The 13,411-nt window shown below is 30.6% G+C and overlaps 1 protein-coding gene across 1 annotated transcript; it reads left to right on the top strand.

Annotated features, from left to right (window-relative positions):
* The first annotated feature begins 2,864 nt into the window (after positions 1-2,864).
* Positions 2,865-9,745, top strand: LOC111285517 (serine/threonine-protein kinase Nek5-like). Its single transcript, XM_022874996.2, has 14 exons — positions 2,865-3,309; positions 3,398-3,464; positions 3,569-3,634; positions 3,769-3,815; positions 3,918-3,963; positions 4,059-4,139; positions 4,216-4,258; positions 4,418-4,467; positions 5,602-5,683; positions 5,780-5,829; positions 6,294-6,367; positions 6,756-6,807; positions 6,891-7,547; positions 7,631-9,745. Exons 1-14 carry the CDS (start codon positions 3,212-3,214, stop codon positions 9,452-9,454), a joined length of 3,237 nt encoding a protein of 1,078 aa, XP_022730731.2. The 5' UTR covers positions 2,865-3,211; the 3' UTR covers positions 9,455-9,745.
* The last annotated feature ends 3,666 nt before the right edge of the window (positions 9,746-13,411 follow it).

Genomic DNA, 13,411 nt, shown 5'->3' with positions numbered 1-13,411 from the left:
TCTTTGATATAAATAATATAATATCTGACCAGACAACCAGGTGAACTTTTAATTGCACTCCTTTTTTTTCCTTTTAAAGACAGTGGCGCGTTTGTTTAGAAAGATGAAAGGCTCAAATAAAGTATTGTTCACAGTACCATGTATTTAACATTTTAAAATTGAATATATAATCAGGTTACTGTTTCTTCATGCTGACAAATAGAGATTATGAAGTAATTGAATACATATAATGATACAAATATTAGAGAAAGTGAGGTTACCTTCTCAATTTCATTTTCTTTTTGGATTCTTCATGAACCAACTTCCAAACTACTTTTCCATTATTAATAACCCCATAACCTTTTTCTCTTATCAGAATAGTAATTAACGACTTATTGTACTTTTTTTACATTATACTTTTTGTTGTTTTTAACTTGTAAATAAAGGCAGAGATCTTGAAATATTGAAATTTCAAGATTATTTGTCAATATCATTTAATATTATATTAAATTTACTTAATTATATGTTATTTCATTTATTAGTTTATTGGTTTATTTAATTCATTGATTGCTTCGATAAGATGTAGTACTTTATTGATGGTTTTTTCTTTTTTACAAATGTGAGCAATTGAGCTGATCCACTCGTGTTTCAGATTGTGATGAGAGAGCGATACGATAAGCCTGGCTATAAACTTTGGCGCTAAATCTGAGTAAACAAAAACAGATTAAATAAAAAAGAAAGGAAAGTAGTGGGGTCCGGAGGAAACTACCCTCGATATCTGCGTCGTTTTCCGTAACCGTATGTGCGCATTTTAGCGAAGACCAGGGAATAATCCAGACCTGCTGGAGCAGCGGAGACCAGCTGGACCAATCAGGAAGCGCCATCCTGGAAAAGTTTAAGGCACCCAAATCCGAATGACCCATAACTGGCCTCTTGCTATTGGTAACATTCCGGGAAAGAGAAGCCCCGGCGCATGTTAGCACTCTTAAATGGAGCCGGGAGGCAGATGCAAAGCACATGATGGCGGATGCTGAACTGCTGATTGCTCAAACAATGGTGCTTTGTTTTTTTTTTTTTGCAGTTTTGAACAGAAGAGCTTACAATTATTTAACTTTGTTTTTTTACAACTCACCTTATCTGCGAAGGTATATAATACATTAATCATTGCCTTGGACTTGTCAACTCATTGGGATTTTGCAACTTATTGGGGTCAACTCTTTCTCTTTTACTATTAATTCCAAAAAAATTTTATCCATTATTAAATAGTAGTGTAACTGTTAACTATTTAGCTTGTTTTTGAATTTTTTGAATTTGTTTTTTAGTACCATTCTTCTAAGAATTACTTGTTTTACTTCTATTTTAATTTTTCTGAATAAGTTTGTGTAAAGAAGGTAATCAATTCTAAATATGATATAATTACACTATTTTTTTTTATTATTTTTGCCTACAATTTGGGTTTAAATTTAAAATTTTTAATTTTGAAATTGATTTCAATATCATTGAAATAACAATTCATTGATTATAATTATACTATTTAAATCTATTTAAAGTCAATAGAAAAAACCTTGATATATAATAAGAATGCACCAAACTAAAAAGTTATACTACTATATATATCTTACCTTTTTTTTTTTTTTTACAAAAACTTAGTAAAGTATATAAGATTTGTGAATAAAATTAAACATTAGACTTATGCAATATGCATGACATTGACATTATTCATGCATAAGTTTGCATTATGCCAATTTCAGACATAAGTCTAATGTTTAGTTTGATTTGCAAAATTTCACATAATTTATAGTTTGTTAGTAGAGTGTTGGATTTTTATTTGTAATAATTAAAATTTTATCTTTTCAATCTCATATCAACATAATGTTTAACCATTCTCTCAAATCATGTTTTAAAACCTAATGTAGGTGGTGCCCCTTAATTAAGTCACTTGGCAAAGTAAACTACTAATGAGCACTACAAGGTTGAAATTTTCATATTTAGCAAAAATTGAACTAAAATTTACTTAATTAAGCCAAGTATTACTTGTTTAATATAAAATTTGAATCACAAATTTAAACAACTATAAAAGAACTGGAGAATTTAAATTAAAACACATATAAAAATTATAAAAAATGCTATCCATCTCTTTAAACTCTCACATGTAACATTTTAACCAACTTTTCATAAAAAAAAAAAAAAGAAGCAATTTCAATCCTCTCGGTGAAGGAATTAATATATAAATCGAAAAGTAGCACATAACTATAATAGCAATAAATCGACGAAAATAATATCAAAATTAATAAACAAATAATTCTTAAAACCTAAGCATCATTCTTGTTACTTTTTTTTTAAAATTCCAATTTATTCTCATTTTTTAATATAGGAAATAGAAAAGCAGAAGAGATAAAAAAAGATTTATAAAGTGAACACTTCAATTGTGGGCCTTCCAACCACATTTATTGCTCCCATTAAAATTCACCAAAAAGAAATAAAAAATATTTATTAATATATAACATTAAAGTACATTCGATAATTTTTTTCATAAAACTTTGTGTTTACTTAATGTTAAATATATAATATAAAAATGTTCAATTATATTTTATGTCAAAATTTTTTATTTTTATTAAATTTATACATTTTTAAATTTAAATTATATTATTTTAATTTTATGTCATATTATATTATTATATCATACATAAAATTATCAAATTTACATACAAAAGATTGTTGGTTACGTCGACGTAGAGTATAGCATATTCTCATGAGCTCCTTCTCTCTCAAAATTATAAATAGATAAAACAAATAATTAAAGAGTTAATAAAGTTTTACCTTTGGTTAACTACTAACCGTCTTGCTTAGTTACTTAACCACTTATCTCTCTCACTACAAAACTCGTAACTCAAAAAAAAAAAAAAAGTTATAAAAAATTGCTCTTTTGTTTCCTGCTATAGAATGAAGTGAAAGAGAAAGCTCTACAAACCGCAATGAAAAAAGGAGAGGATCGAAGGCGAATATTTCTATGGCTTTGAGAAATGATCGTTAAAACGATTCACTTGGTTATTGGAATGCATTGGCAGCATTGGAATTGAAGCGAAGAATCCGGCAATGATTTCGAGATCCGGAGAAAAAAATGTTTTAAGACGAAAATGAGTTGATTTTTTTTCTTTTTCTCGTCTTAATTTATCGTTTTGTTCGTAATTTTGATTTGAAAATAAAAAGATCGAGTAAAGAGTTGAAAGCTATGGAGTCTCGAATGGATCATTACGAGATCATGGAACAGATCGGCCGTGGTGCTTTTGGTGCTGCCATTCTTGTTCACCACAAATCCGAGAAGAAAAAGTATTTTTCTAATTTCTCACTTTTTGAACTTTTTTAATAATCAGTAAATTTTATTTGAAAATTTCCTTTTTTTATAATAAAAATTCAGGTATGTGTTGAAGAAGATAAGATTGGCGCGGCAAACAGAGCGTTGCAGGAGATCTGCACATCAAGAAGTTAGTTACTTAAATTTGTTTAAAAATTTTAATGTTTTTAAGTTAAAATAATAGAGATTTTAATTTTCATGCTTATAATTTAGTTTGAATTTTGTGGAATGTAGATGGCACTTATTGCTCGAATTCAGCATCCTTTCATTGTTGAATTTAAGGAAGCTTGGGTGGAGAAAGTAAGATACCATGCTACTGTTTTGTTTTTTTGCTAGGATTCTTGAATCAAAATCTACTTTTACTAGTAGCTTTTTAAGTACGTGACTGCCTTTTTTTTTTTCTGTTGATTTTGAGTTTTGTGATTGTAATGTAGGGTTGCTTTGTTTGCATTGTTACTGGATACTGTGAAGGTGGAGATATGTGAGTTTCCGAGCTTGTATGGAGAACTTTGATTTGAAGTTTCTTGTTTTTGAATTTCTGCAATGTGCCAATATTGTTCTTTTTGTTATTCTTTCTTAACAGGGCTGAATTGATGAAAAAATCAAATGGGGTCTATTTCCCTGAGGAGGTAACCTAATTTATCTATACCTGTTGATTTTACAAGTTAGTTTCCTCTTGGGTTATGACTTACAGTTAACTCCGATGATTGTGAATATTGTGCAGAAACTCTGCAAGTGGTTTGCACAGCTACTTCTGGCAGTTGAATATCTGCATTCAAATTTTGTTCTGCATCGCGACCTCAAGGTATGTATATAAATTTAGATTAGTCTTTTTGTTAACTTAATGATTTATGGACTGACTTTTGGCACTATCTTGTAAGTGTTCCAATATTTTTCTAACCAAAGATCAAGATGTCCGCCTTGGTGAGTTTCTCTTTTCCCTTTTCCTCTTGGTTTCTTAGAGGTTCTTTCTCTTTTTCTTTCTTTTTTTTTTTTCATCATTGAATTATATTAGATATCCTACCTGATTGCATATTCTGTGATTTTTATCCTAAACTTTCTTTCTGGTCTGCACTGGTTTAGGGGATTTTGGACTTGCTAAAACTCTGAAGTCAGATGATTTGGCTTCCTCGGTATGTACCATGTAATGAAATAATTTTTTTGATAAACTTTTTTTTTAAAAAAAACTTTTTCAACCATCTCCAAAGATGGAAAAGATTTTTTGGGTCATTTCTTTCTACCATTTCTCTTTTTTGTCTTCCTACAGCTGGGTAATAAGCTTATGCTACTAGGCTCGAAAATGAGCTGTGCTAATAATTAATATTTCTGTTCTGTTTGCTGAAGCCTCAATTTCCCAGTACATTTTATGGCAAAAATCTTGCGTCATAGCATCATACTCATAAATTAGCTAATTCATAACATATTCCTCCCTTCCAAGGTTAGCTGTCACAGTCTAACATGTTGAGGAACTGATGGAGTAGAAAAATAGTGTGATTTGTTAATATGAACTGGCATAGTGTGTGCCAAATCTTGCAGTTAAACTTAGTGCTAATTTTAATTTTATCTGCTGAGAGGAAATTGTTACTAATTGCCAAGTAAAATTATAATAAGACCAGCAAGATTAACATAAATAATGACTTTTTCCTTCAAGGAAGGAATTAAAAGCAAAAAAAAAAAAAAAAAAAATCATTTGTTGATACCTTAGTATTTTCTGGGATTGATGTCTCCATTGCCGAGAAATTGAGAAGATAGACATGTACTCAACTTCTGGTTACTTAGTCAAAGCAGGCTTATATTTGATGATAGGAGAGATGTATTTAACTTTTTTGAATGGTCTTGTAGTAACAATTTAACATAAAAGAAGCTAAAATTGCAAAAGGATTACATATCTGAGTGCTAGAAACTAACTGTCGCTCATATGTCATGTCAATCATAAATTTACTGTTGGGTTAGATTTGTACTCCTCAGCCTCTGTCCTCTTACTTGGGTACATTTGGACAAAGGCAGTGGGGAGGAGGGAGTTGAAAACTGCATTTTGGCCTCCAATGGTGGGGGTATGAGAACAACCGCTAGTCTAAAACTATGGCTTTTCAAGCCCTTATTTGACAACCAACCATACTACAGAGTTTGGACCTTTTTCATTTAAGACAAAAGTAATTTACCTTTGATATCATTTTTCATTTTTGTATTTATTCTTCCTTATATAAGAATGTGCTAACTATTTTTAGTTGCAGTGCAAGTTAATAGTTGTTTTGTACATGGCTCAGGTGGTTGGAACTCCCAACTACATGTGTCCTGAACTGCTTGCAGATATTCCTTATGGTTTCAAGTCTGATATCTGGTCTCTGGGTATGTCTTTTCATGAGTATATATTTGACATGTATAGAGATGTATGTATGTATATATGTATATATATATTTTGCTAAATTACTTATTGTCGAACAGGGTGCTGTATGTATGAGATGGCTGCTCGTCGCCCTGCTTTTAAAGCTTTTGTAAGAGTTCTCACGGTTCTTTTGGTTGAATCTGTTTTTTGAATTTTGCAATGAGCTTACAGTAACCCTTCTTTTTAGGTTTAATTTATATCCCATTTTGCCAAGTAACATGTATTTCATTCGAGATTATATTAAAACAAGGAAATTATAAATTTATGTTTTTTTCTTCCTTTTATCTTATTGTGGAAATTTTCACCATTTCCAAATGCAACGAAACTTTCTCTCTGTTGTTTATCTCAATTAGGAATAGGTAGTAGCAACCTTTGCTAGGTTCATAACATTTTTCTATGACTTCCATGCTCCAACTCTTTTGAACAATTCTTTGAAAGTACCTAATGTTGCTACTTGTGGTGTGATGCAATGTCCTTTGAGAAGTTTTCTACAACTGGTAATGTTATCCTCCACTAACCATGTATATTACACAAATTTAATTCAACTAATTTTTATCAAACTTCTTGTTCTAGGACATGGCAGGGTTGATAAGCAAGATAAATCGTTCCTCTATCGGCCCTTTGCCTTCTTGCTACTCTCCATCCTTGTAAGTGTTTACATGCATTTGAGAGCTCACTGTTGTTGTATGCTTTCATGACAACAGAATATTCTCCATGATTTTGCATGCTCTGACTGTGCTTTTTTATCTTTGTTAGTTTCCTCTTTACTTTTAATTTTTCTTTTATATATTATGTATCAACAAAGTGCAGATCTCTTAATCAAATTCTTTCTTACACATCTAGGAAATTTGAACTAGTTTCTTGGAAACTCCTTTTTTCCCTTCATAAAGTACAAAATAGTGAATTTTCATTTAAAATCCCAAGGGACTTAGTAATCTGTATCTGGGAAGTAACGCTAAACGTGATTAATGCTTTATCCTCTGTCAAGTAATCAACTCGTCACTTAATGATAGTTAATCTGTTAATGTTACACAGGAAAACACTTATCAAGGGTATGCTACGCAAGAATCCAGAGCATCGACCCAGTGTAAGAGTTTCTTTTTGCTCAACTCTAAGAATTCTCCGCCTACAGGACTTCAATATAACAATTTGAATTTTCACTTTGATTAGGCATCAGAGCTTTTGAAGCACCCTTATTTGCAGCCATATGTTGATCAGTATCATCCATCCTTCAGCCGCCCTTCAATGAGTTGCTCCCCGGATAAGCATATTTCCACTGGTTGTGATAGTAGGAAAAACATGGCTGAGAGTCAGAATAGTAATAGCTCATGTAGTGATAAAGATAGTTTGCTTTCAAGTGACAGGAACACGGCCACAATGGTTTCAAATGGCAATAGTAAGGCCACTGACACGGATTCAATTTCTAATGATGATGAAGATGGCACTGAGAAGCACCCGCCAAATGAAGAAGGGAATGCCCCCATTACTTTCACTGGCAAAGTTGATGAAAAAGGAATGATGAGACCTTCTTATGCGGAAAACGGATCTAATGTTCAATCAAAGCAGCCAAAAATCATCAAAAGTATAGTGATGGCTTTGAAAGAAGGGAAAGTAAGAGAAAATGGTTCCCCAATGGGAGGCAACCGTACAAAAGCTGTAGGTGGATTGACTCAAAGAAATAATATAGAGGCATCATCCAAAGTTCTCAACCCACCTGCTCCCACATTGGGTTCAAAGTCTAATGCAGACACGGCAACTGTTGCTTCAGCAAAATTACCATTAGATTCTGCAAAAAGGCTACCAGGATCACACCATTTGAAGCACCAGGTAAGACTGCAACTTAGTGGTTCAGCTTTTAGTCTAATTTGTTATTGGTATCCTCACTTATTTTGCAAGATTCTTCTCTGCAGTTACCTTTAATTGAATCCTCCCCAAAGACTAAACCTAGACATGAAGGGATTCCTCCACCTGCACCTAATAAGCATGTTGCTGAAGATGGACTAACTTCTAAGCTAAGGCAAAGAACTCGTTCCAATGTTGCAAGAAGATCATCTGTTGCAGGAAGAATGAAGCATGCTGGAACTGATATTTCAAATGGGACAAGTAACATACCAAAGTTAGGATCTACAGAGATAAACCAGGAGCGTGAGGCTATTCCTCGTCCACTGCCCAATGGTTGCCTTACAAATGCTTTTAGGGAGGTAAAACAAGAGGCTGAGATAGCTCTAACTGGAGCTACCAAGGTGGTGCAAACAGATGGCAGCAATTCTGTCTCATCTTCAATCTCGATTCAAGCATTTGAGATTTGTGATGTTGCAACAACCCCTTTTGTTGACATGGCAGAACAGACTCATAATCATGAGATGCTTGCTCACACCAAGAGCTTGGAATTGTATCCTCCATACAGCTCACCTGCTCTGAAATCAGAGATGCCTGAGGTTCTGTTGAGAGAAAACCACGGGTGTGATCATAAATCTGGCATGTGTTCAACTGAAGAATCTGGTCCAACCCAGGATCTTTTGCATTTCACTTCAGTTGATGCAAAAGTGAGTCCGGTTGCCCCTTTGGATCTTCCAGTCCTGATTTCTGAAGAAATATCTGTTCATAAATATGATACCACTGTAAGCAGGACAATTAGTGGGGATGATGCTCCTTTAAGCCCGACAAGTAGTAGGGATGATGCTCCTTTAAGCAGGACAAGTAGTCCGGATGATGCCTCTATAAGCGGCCCAAGTACTAGGGATGATGCCCCTATAAACAGCCCAAGTAGTAGGGATGATACCCCTATAAGCAGGCCAAGTAGCAGTGATGATGCCGGTATTAGCTGGTCAAGTAGCAGGGATGATGCCCCTATAAGCAGGTTAAGTATTGGGGAAAATGCCCCTATAAGTGGGCCAACTTCTGGGGAAGATTTGCCGACTAGCAGGCCAAGTATTAAGGATGAAACTGTGGCGAGCAAACCTAGTAGTAGGCCTGATATGATGCTCCAGTCAAATCTTTCTTCTGCATCCAGTGGTGATGACAAGTTCACTGTAATGGAACTTCTCTCATCAGTTGCTGAAACTATGCCTTGCGTTGCCTCACCAATTTCATCTAGCCAGAAGAATTCACAGCCAGATAAAGGAACAAAGGCATATAAACCAACAATCGAAAAACCAGCTGTGACCTCTTGTCCTCCAGCTTTTGATGATGTTATACATGTTATAAGGCACAGTAGCTTCCGTGTTGGCAGTGAGCAGTCAGTGATGGAAAAAGTAGAAATGGGTGTTCAAAATGTGGATGTTGGGAAACTCATAAATGTTGTGAGGGATGAATTGGATATGAGAAACATGACTAGTCCAGTGACCTTTAAGTCATCAAGTTGCTGTGAAGCTTTAAGTTCAACATCAAATGTTTCGGACTATTCTGGTGTTATAGAAATGGATGTTAGGAATTCCATTTCCTCATCTCCAAAATATGATTCACCGGAGCCCGTGAATCCCAGCTCTTCTGTGACAGGAGAGGAGACACCAGCAAAGGAAACTTTGGATGTTAAGTCTTTTAGGCAAAGGGCAGAGGCACTTGAAGGGCTTCTAGAATTGTCCGCAGAATTACTGCAGCAGAACAGATTGGAAGAGCTATCTGTTGTTTTGAAGCCTTTTGGGAAAGATAAGGTGTCCCCAAGGGAGACTGCTATCTGGTTAGCCAAGAGTCTGAAAGGAATGATGATTGAAGACTGTGGACGGAGTTCATGAAGTATTATTTCTTGGGTAAGCTTTCTTTTTTTCTTTTCCCTCGTTTTTCACATCGCTGATGTAATTGTTAGCTTCTTCATTAATCATGCTTATCTCCTTTCAATTCCATTTGAATTTTTAATAGAACAAGCGGGCCTTGTCTTTGTTACCTCATTCTGTAATTCTTTCAATGCATTTTGTTATTGTACATAGTTGACAAAACGAATTAAGTAAACTTGTTGTCCAGACAAAATGTATGGATATGCTAATAGAACTTGGAGAATGCAAATGAAAGTGCAGTTATGATTTTTATTGGTTGCTTGAATCCACATGGCACTGCAATGCACGATAGATCTCTGGATTTCTTTATCAGACGACGAAGTTGAACTAGTGGGAAAATGAGGGAAGCTGGAAGGTAATTGAAGATTCTCTTTACCACCTACAATTTTATCTTATTAAAATTTTTAAATTGGGAGAGGCATGATTTGTTTGGAGAAACAAATTGGCAACTTCCTTAAGGTTGTTAATTACTTGATTTTTGTTAATTACGTTTTGTAACTTTTGTTGGATACTCATGAGTCACAAATAAATTTAAGGAACGAATCAACAATATTATTTATCTACGTATGGTTGTATGGTTGTAGATTCGGTAGGGAAAAAATGGATTAAAAGACCAAAATTATGTCTGAAATAGGGAAAAAATGAATGGTCGAGGAGGTCTACGAATTCGTCTATCCACTTTTTCTTTATTTGATTAAGTCAATCTTTGATTACATTTCTCTTAAGAATTTCAATTTTTAAAATCCTCACAATCGAGGTGTATTCTGCCCTATTGACAAATAAAAATATTTTTATGCTTTCTTGTTACTTTTGATTTTGCTATATATTTTTTTCAAGTAATATTTATTTTTTAGGACATACCGATGATAATAATTGAGATGAAACTATTTTTGTATGAAGATTCTTTTACGATAGCATGTAAGTATTTGTAGTTCTTTATGCTTAAATATCCTTTATAATATAATTTTCCTGTCATTTGTTTTCGTTTGTTATTACTATTATATTGTTTACTCATTTTAAGATACTAATATGTATAATTTATGAAACACAATAAGAAATTTGACACCCGCAACAATGCGCGATAAGTGACTTTGTTAGTATAATATTTTAATCTCATAATTAAATAATATTCTTTAAATAATATTCCTCTATTTTCATTTCAGTCATTGCTTAAAAAAATATTCTTAATAAATTCATAATTAAATTAACATATTACAATATTTTAATCTCATTTGTGAAGCTCATATATACACATATATTTTTTGGCCAGTAAAAGTGATTTTAATCCATCAATAATAGGAAAAAAATATTCGGAGAAAAAACAATACGTCTTAGTATATTTGGATGAAAAATTTTAAAATTTTAAAAAATTTAAAATTAAGGCATTTTAAACTACATCATTTCAAAATACTAATATTAGTAATTGTTTTATTTTGATAAATTTTTTTAAAAAATATTTAATCTATTGGAATAATAATAATAATAATAATAATAATAATAATAATAATACATAAATATAAAATATATAGCATGAGTTTCATTAGATTTATAAAAATGTATATGCGTTATTAATAATATAAAAAATCAAAATATATATTAGAGTTAAATAAAACATTGCATTCATAGACATTATCAATACTATGAAAAATAAAAAATATATATTACAGTATATTTGGATTGAGGAAAAGAAAAGGAAAGAAAAGGAAAATAAAAGATAGTAATAGAAACAGAAAAATATTTTTTTTATTTGGATAAGCTTTTAATTTAAAGAAAATGAAAGAGGTAAAAACTCAATAATCTTTAGTTTATCTTATAGTCTTCACTTTTTTAATACCTCAATTTGAGGAAAAAGCTGAAGAAAGGAAAGCTAAAAAAATTTTATTTTTGTAAAAAGATTATTATATCTAATTTTTTATTAATACCAAAAGCCTAATAAAAAAAAATTTAACCACATCACAATCTTTCTATAATATTTTAAAAATCATCTCTTTTTTCAAGTAAGTTTTACATGTCTATTCCAATATAAAAAATTTTTATAATTTTTTGATAATTTGATTTTGATGAAGGATTGAATATGAATAGACATATTTTTTATGTTTATGAGATGTTAAAGTGATAATGTGCTAAAAATTTGATAATAGCTAACAAATCCATCAATTCATATTTATAAAACATCTTTTTGTTTCACTTGATTAAAAACCACTAATATAATAATAATTGTGAGGCTAGATAAGATATCAAACATATTATGATCCAAAAATGCTCTACAAAATCACAAACAATGAAAAGTTATAATTGAAAAAAATTATTATAACGAATCATTTTCTTCTTTTTTTTTCACTCTTTATACAAACAATGGTTGTTAGAATTTTTTTTTTCCTTTATTAATTTTAATTATCCAAACAAGAGGTACATGTATCCTTTTTTTTTCTTTTAAAATTTTTTTCCTTTATTAATATTTATCCAAATATAGCATTAGAGTTAAATAAAATGATATTTTGGTTTTTAAGTTTTATATTTTATGATGGATCATGTGTAGTAAAAAAATAAAATTTTTGGATGAATTTTAAAGAATCAGCTCTTTATGTGAAATTTCAAGGGAGAAATTGGCTACTTCAAAATTTCTTTTGAAATTCATTATAACTTATAAATTTTTATTTTATTTTTACATAAACAAGTAGATTTATTTTTAAAATTTTTAAAAATCATGATATCATTTCTTCATATATTTCATTCAAACATCGGGTTAAGTGTTTACTAGAAAAATCACCTAGCTACACCCGAGTTACAATTTTTTTTATTTGGATGAAACATAAATTATATAATTTTTTATTTAATAATAAAGTAAATAGTTTTTAGTATTTTGTTATTTTTTTTGAAATAATATAAATTTTTGAAAAAAAAAATAAAAAAACTTATGCTTAAATTGTGTCACTCCATTGTAATTAAATAGCTATCGGCTTTTATTTTAAATAAAAAAGACAACTTTAAAAAAAATTAAATCAAAACTCAATAATTTATACATGACAATCCAGCCTGCCAAATATAACATTTACTTATTACCAACATTGATTGATTACCAAATTCAAACCAATTTATCCATGGAATTAAAATCTACTAATATCATCACTCATTCAACTTAATTTTTAACAAAAAAAAAAAAAAAACCAATAATTTTAATATGGTAGGAAGGCATTATAATAATTTTGGCTAATGATGATAAGGAGGCATTTATATAATTATGATTGCAGGAGTATTATCGTAACTTTAGCTAATTATTGTAAAAGAAATATTTTACTAATTATGTTTAAATGAGTATTATAGTAATTTTAATTAATTATAAAATGAGAGGCATTATAGTTGATTTAAAATTAGAAGGCCATTATGATCATTTTCAAGGAGGTTCATTTTCATATAATTATATGAAGGTTAAAATTTAATACATAATTATGAAGTAATAAAAAAGATATTTTTGTAATTATGGTAAAAGAGTATTATAGTAATTTTGGTAAATTATAATATGAGTGGTATTTTTGTAATTATGGTAGGAGAGGTATTATAGTCATTTTGGTGAATAATGATAGGAGGGTATTTTCGTAATTATGTTTATAAAGGTATTATATTAATTTTGAAAAATTATGGTAAAAGGGATATTTTAGTAATTATGTTAAGAGGGATAGTATAGTAATTTTAGTTAATCATAGAAAAAGAGTAATTACAGTCAATTTAGATACATGTAATTCAATTTTCAAGTAATTAAAAGGGTATCATGATCATTTTTAAAGGGATTAATTTTACGTTATTATATAAATATTAAAATTTAATGTGTAATTAAATATTAAAATTTAATGCGTAATTATGAAGTAATAAAAATATATTTTTGTAATTATACTTAAAAGGTATTATAGTAATTTTGAT

This window comes from Durio zibethinus, chromosome 6 (assembly GCF_047325235.1).
Source record: "Durio zibethinus cultivar Kanyao isolate XHJ-2024 chromosome 6, ASM4732523v1, whole genome shotgun sequence".
In the NCBI taxonomy this organism is placed as follows: domain Eukaryota; kingdom Viridiplantae; phylum Streptophyta; class Magnoliopsida; order Malvales; family Malvaceae; genus Durio; species Durio zibethinus.
This window is presented reverse-complemented; position numbering and strand designations above follow the sequence as displayed.

Bases quoted from the DNA above. Each gene is read 5' to 3' on its own strand.
- LOC111285517 (XM_022874996.2), top strand. From the start codon at position 3,212: ATGGAGTCTCGAATGGATCATTACGAGATCATGGAACAGATCGGCCGT. The intron at 5,684-5,779 runs GTATGTCTTTTC...ATTGTCGAACAG, and splicing joins GTCTGATATCTGGTCTCTGG to GGTGCTGTATGTATGAGATG. The intron at 5,830-6,293 runs GTAAGAGTTCTC...TTCTTGTTCTAG, and splicing joins GCCCTGCTTTTAAAGCTTTT to GACATGGCAGGGTTGATAAG.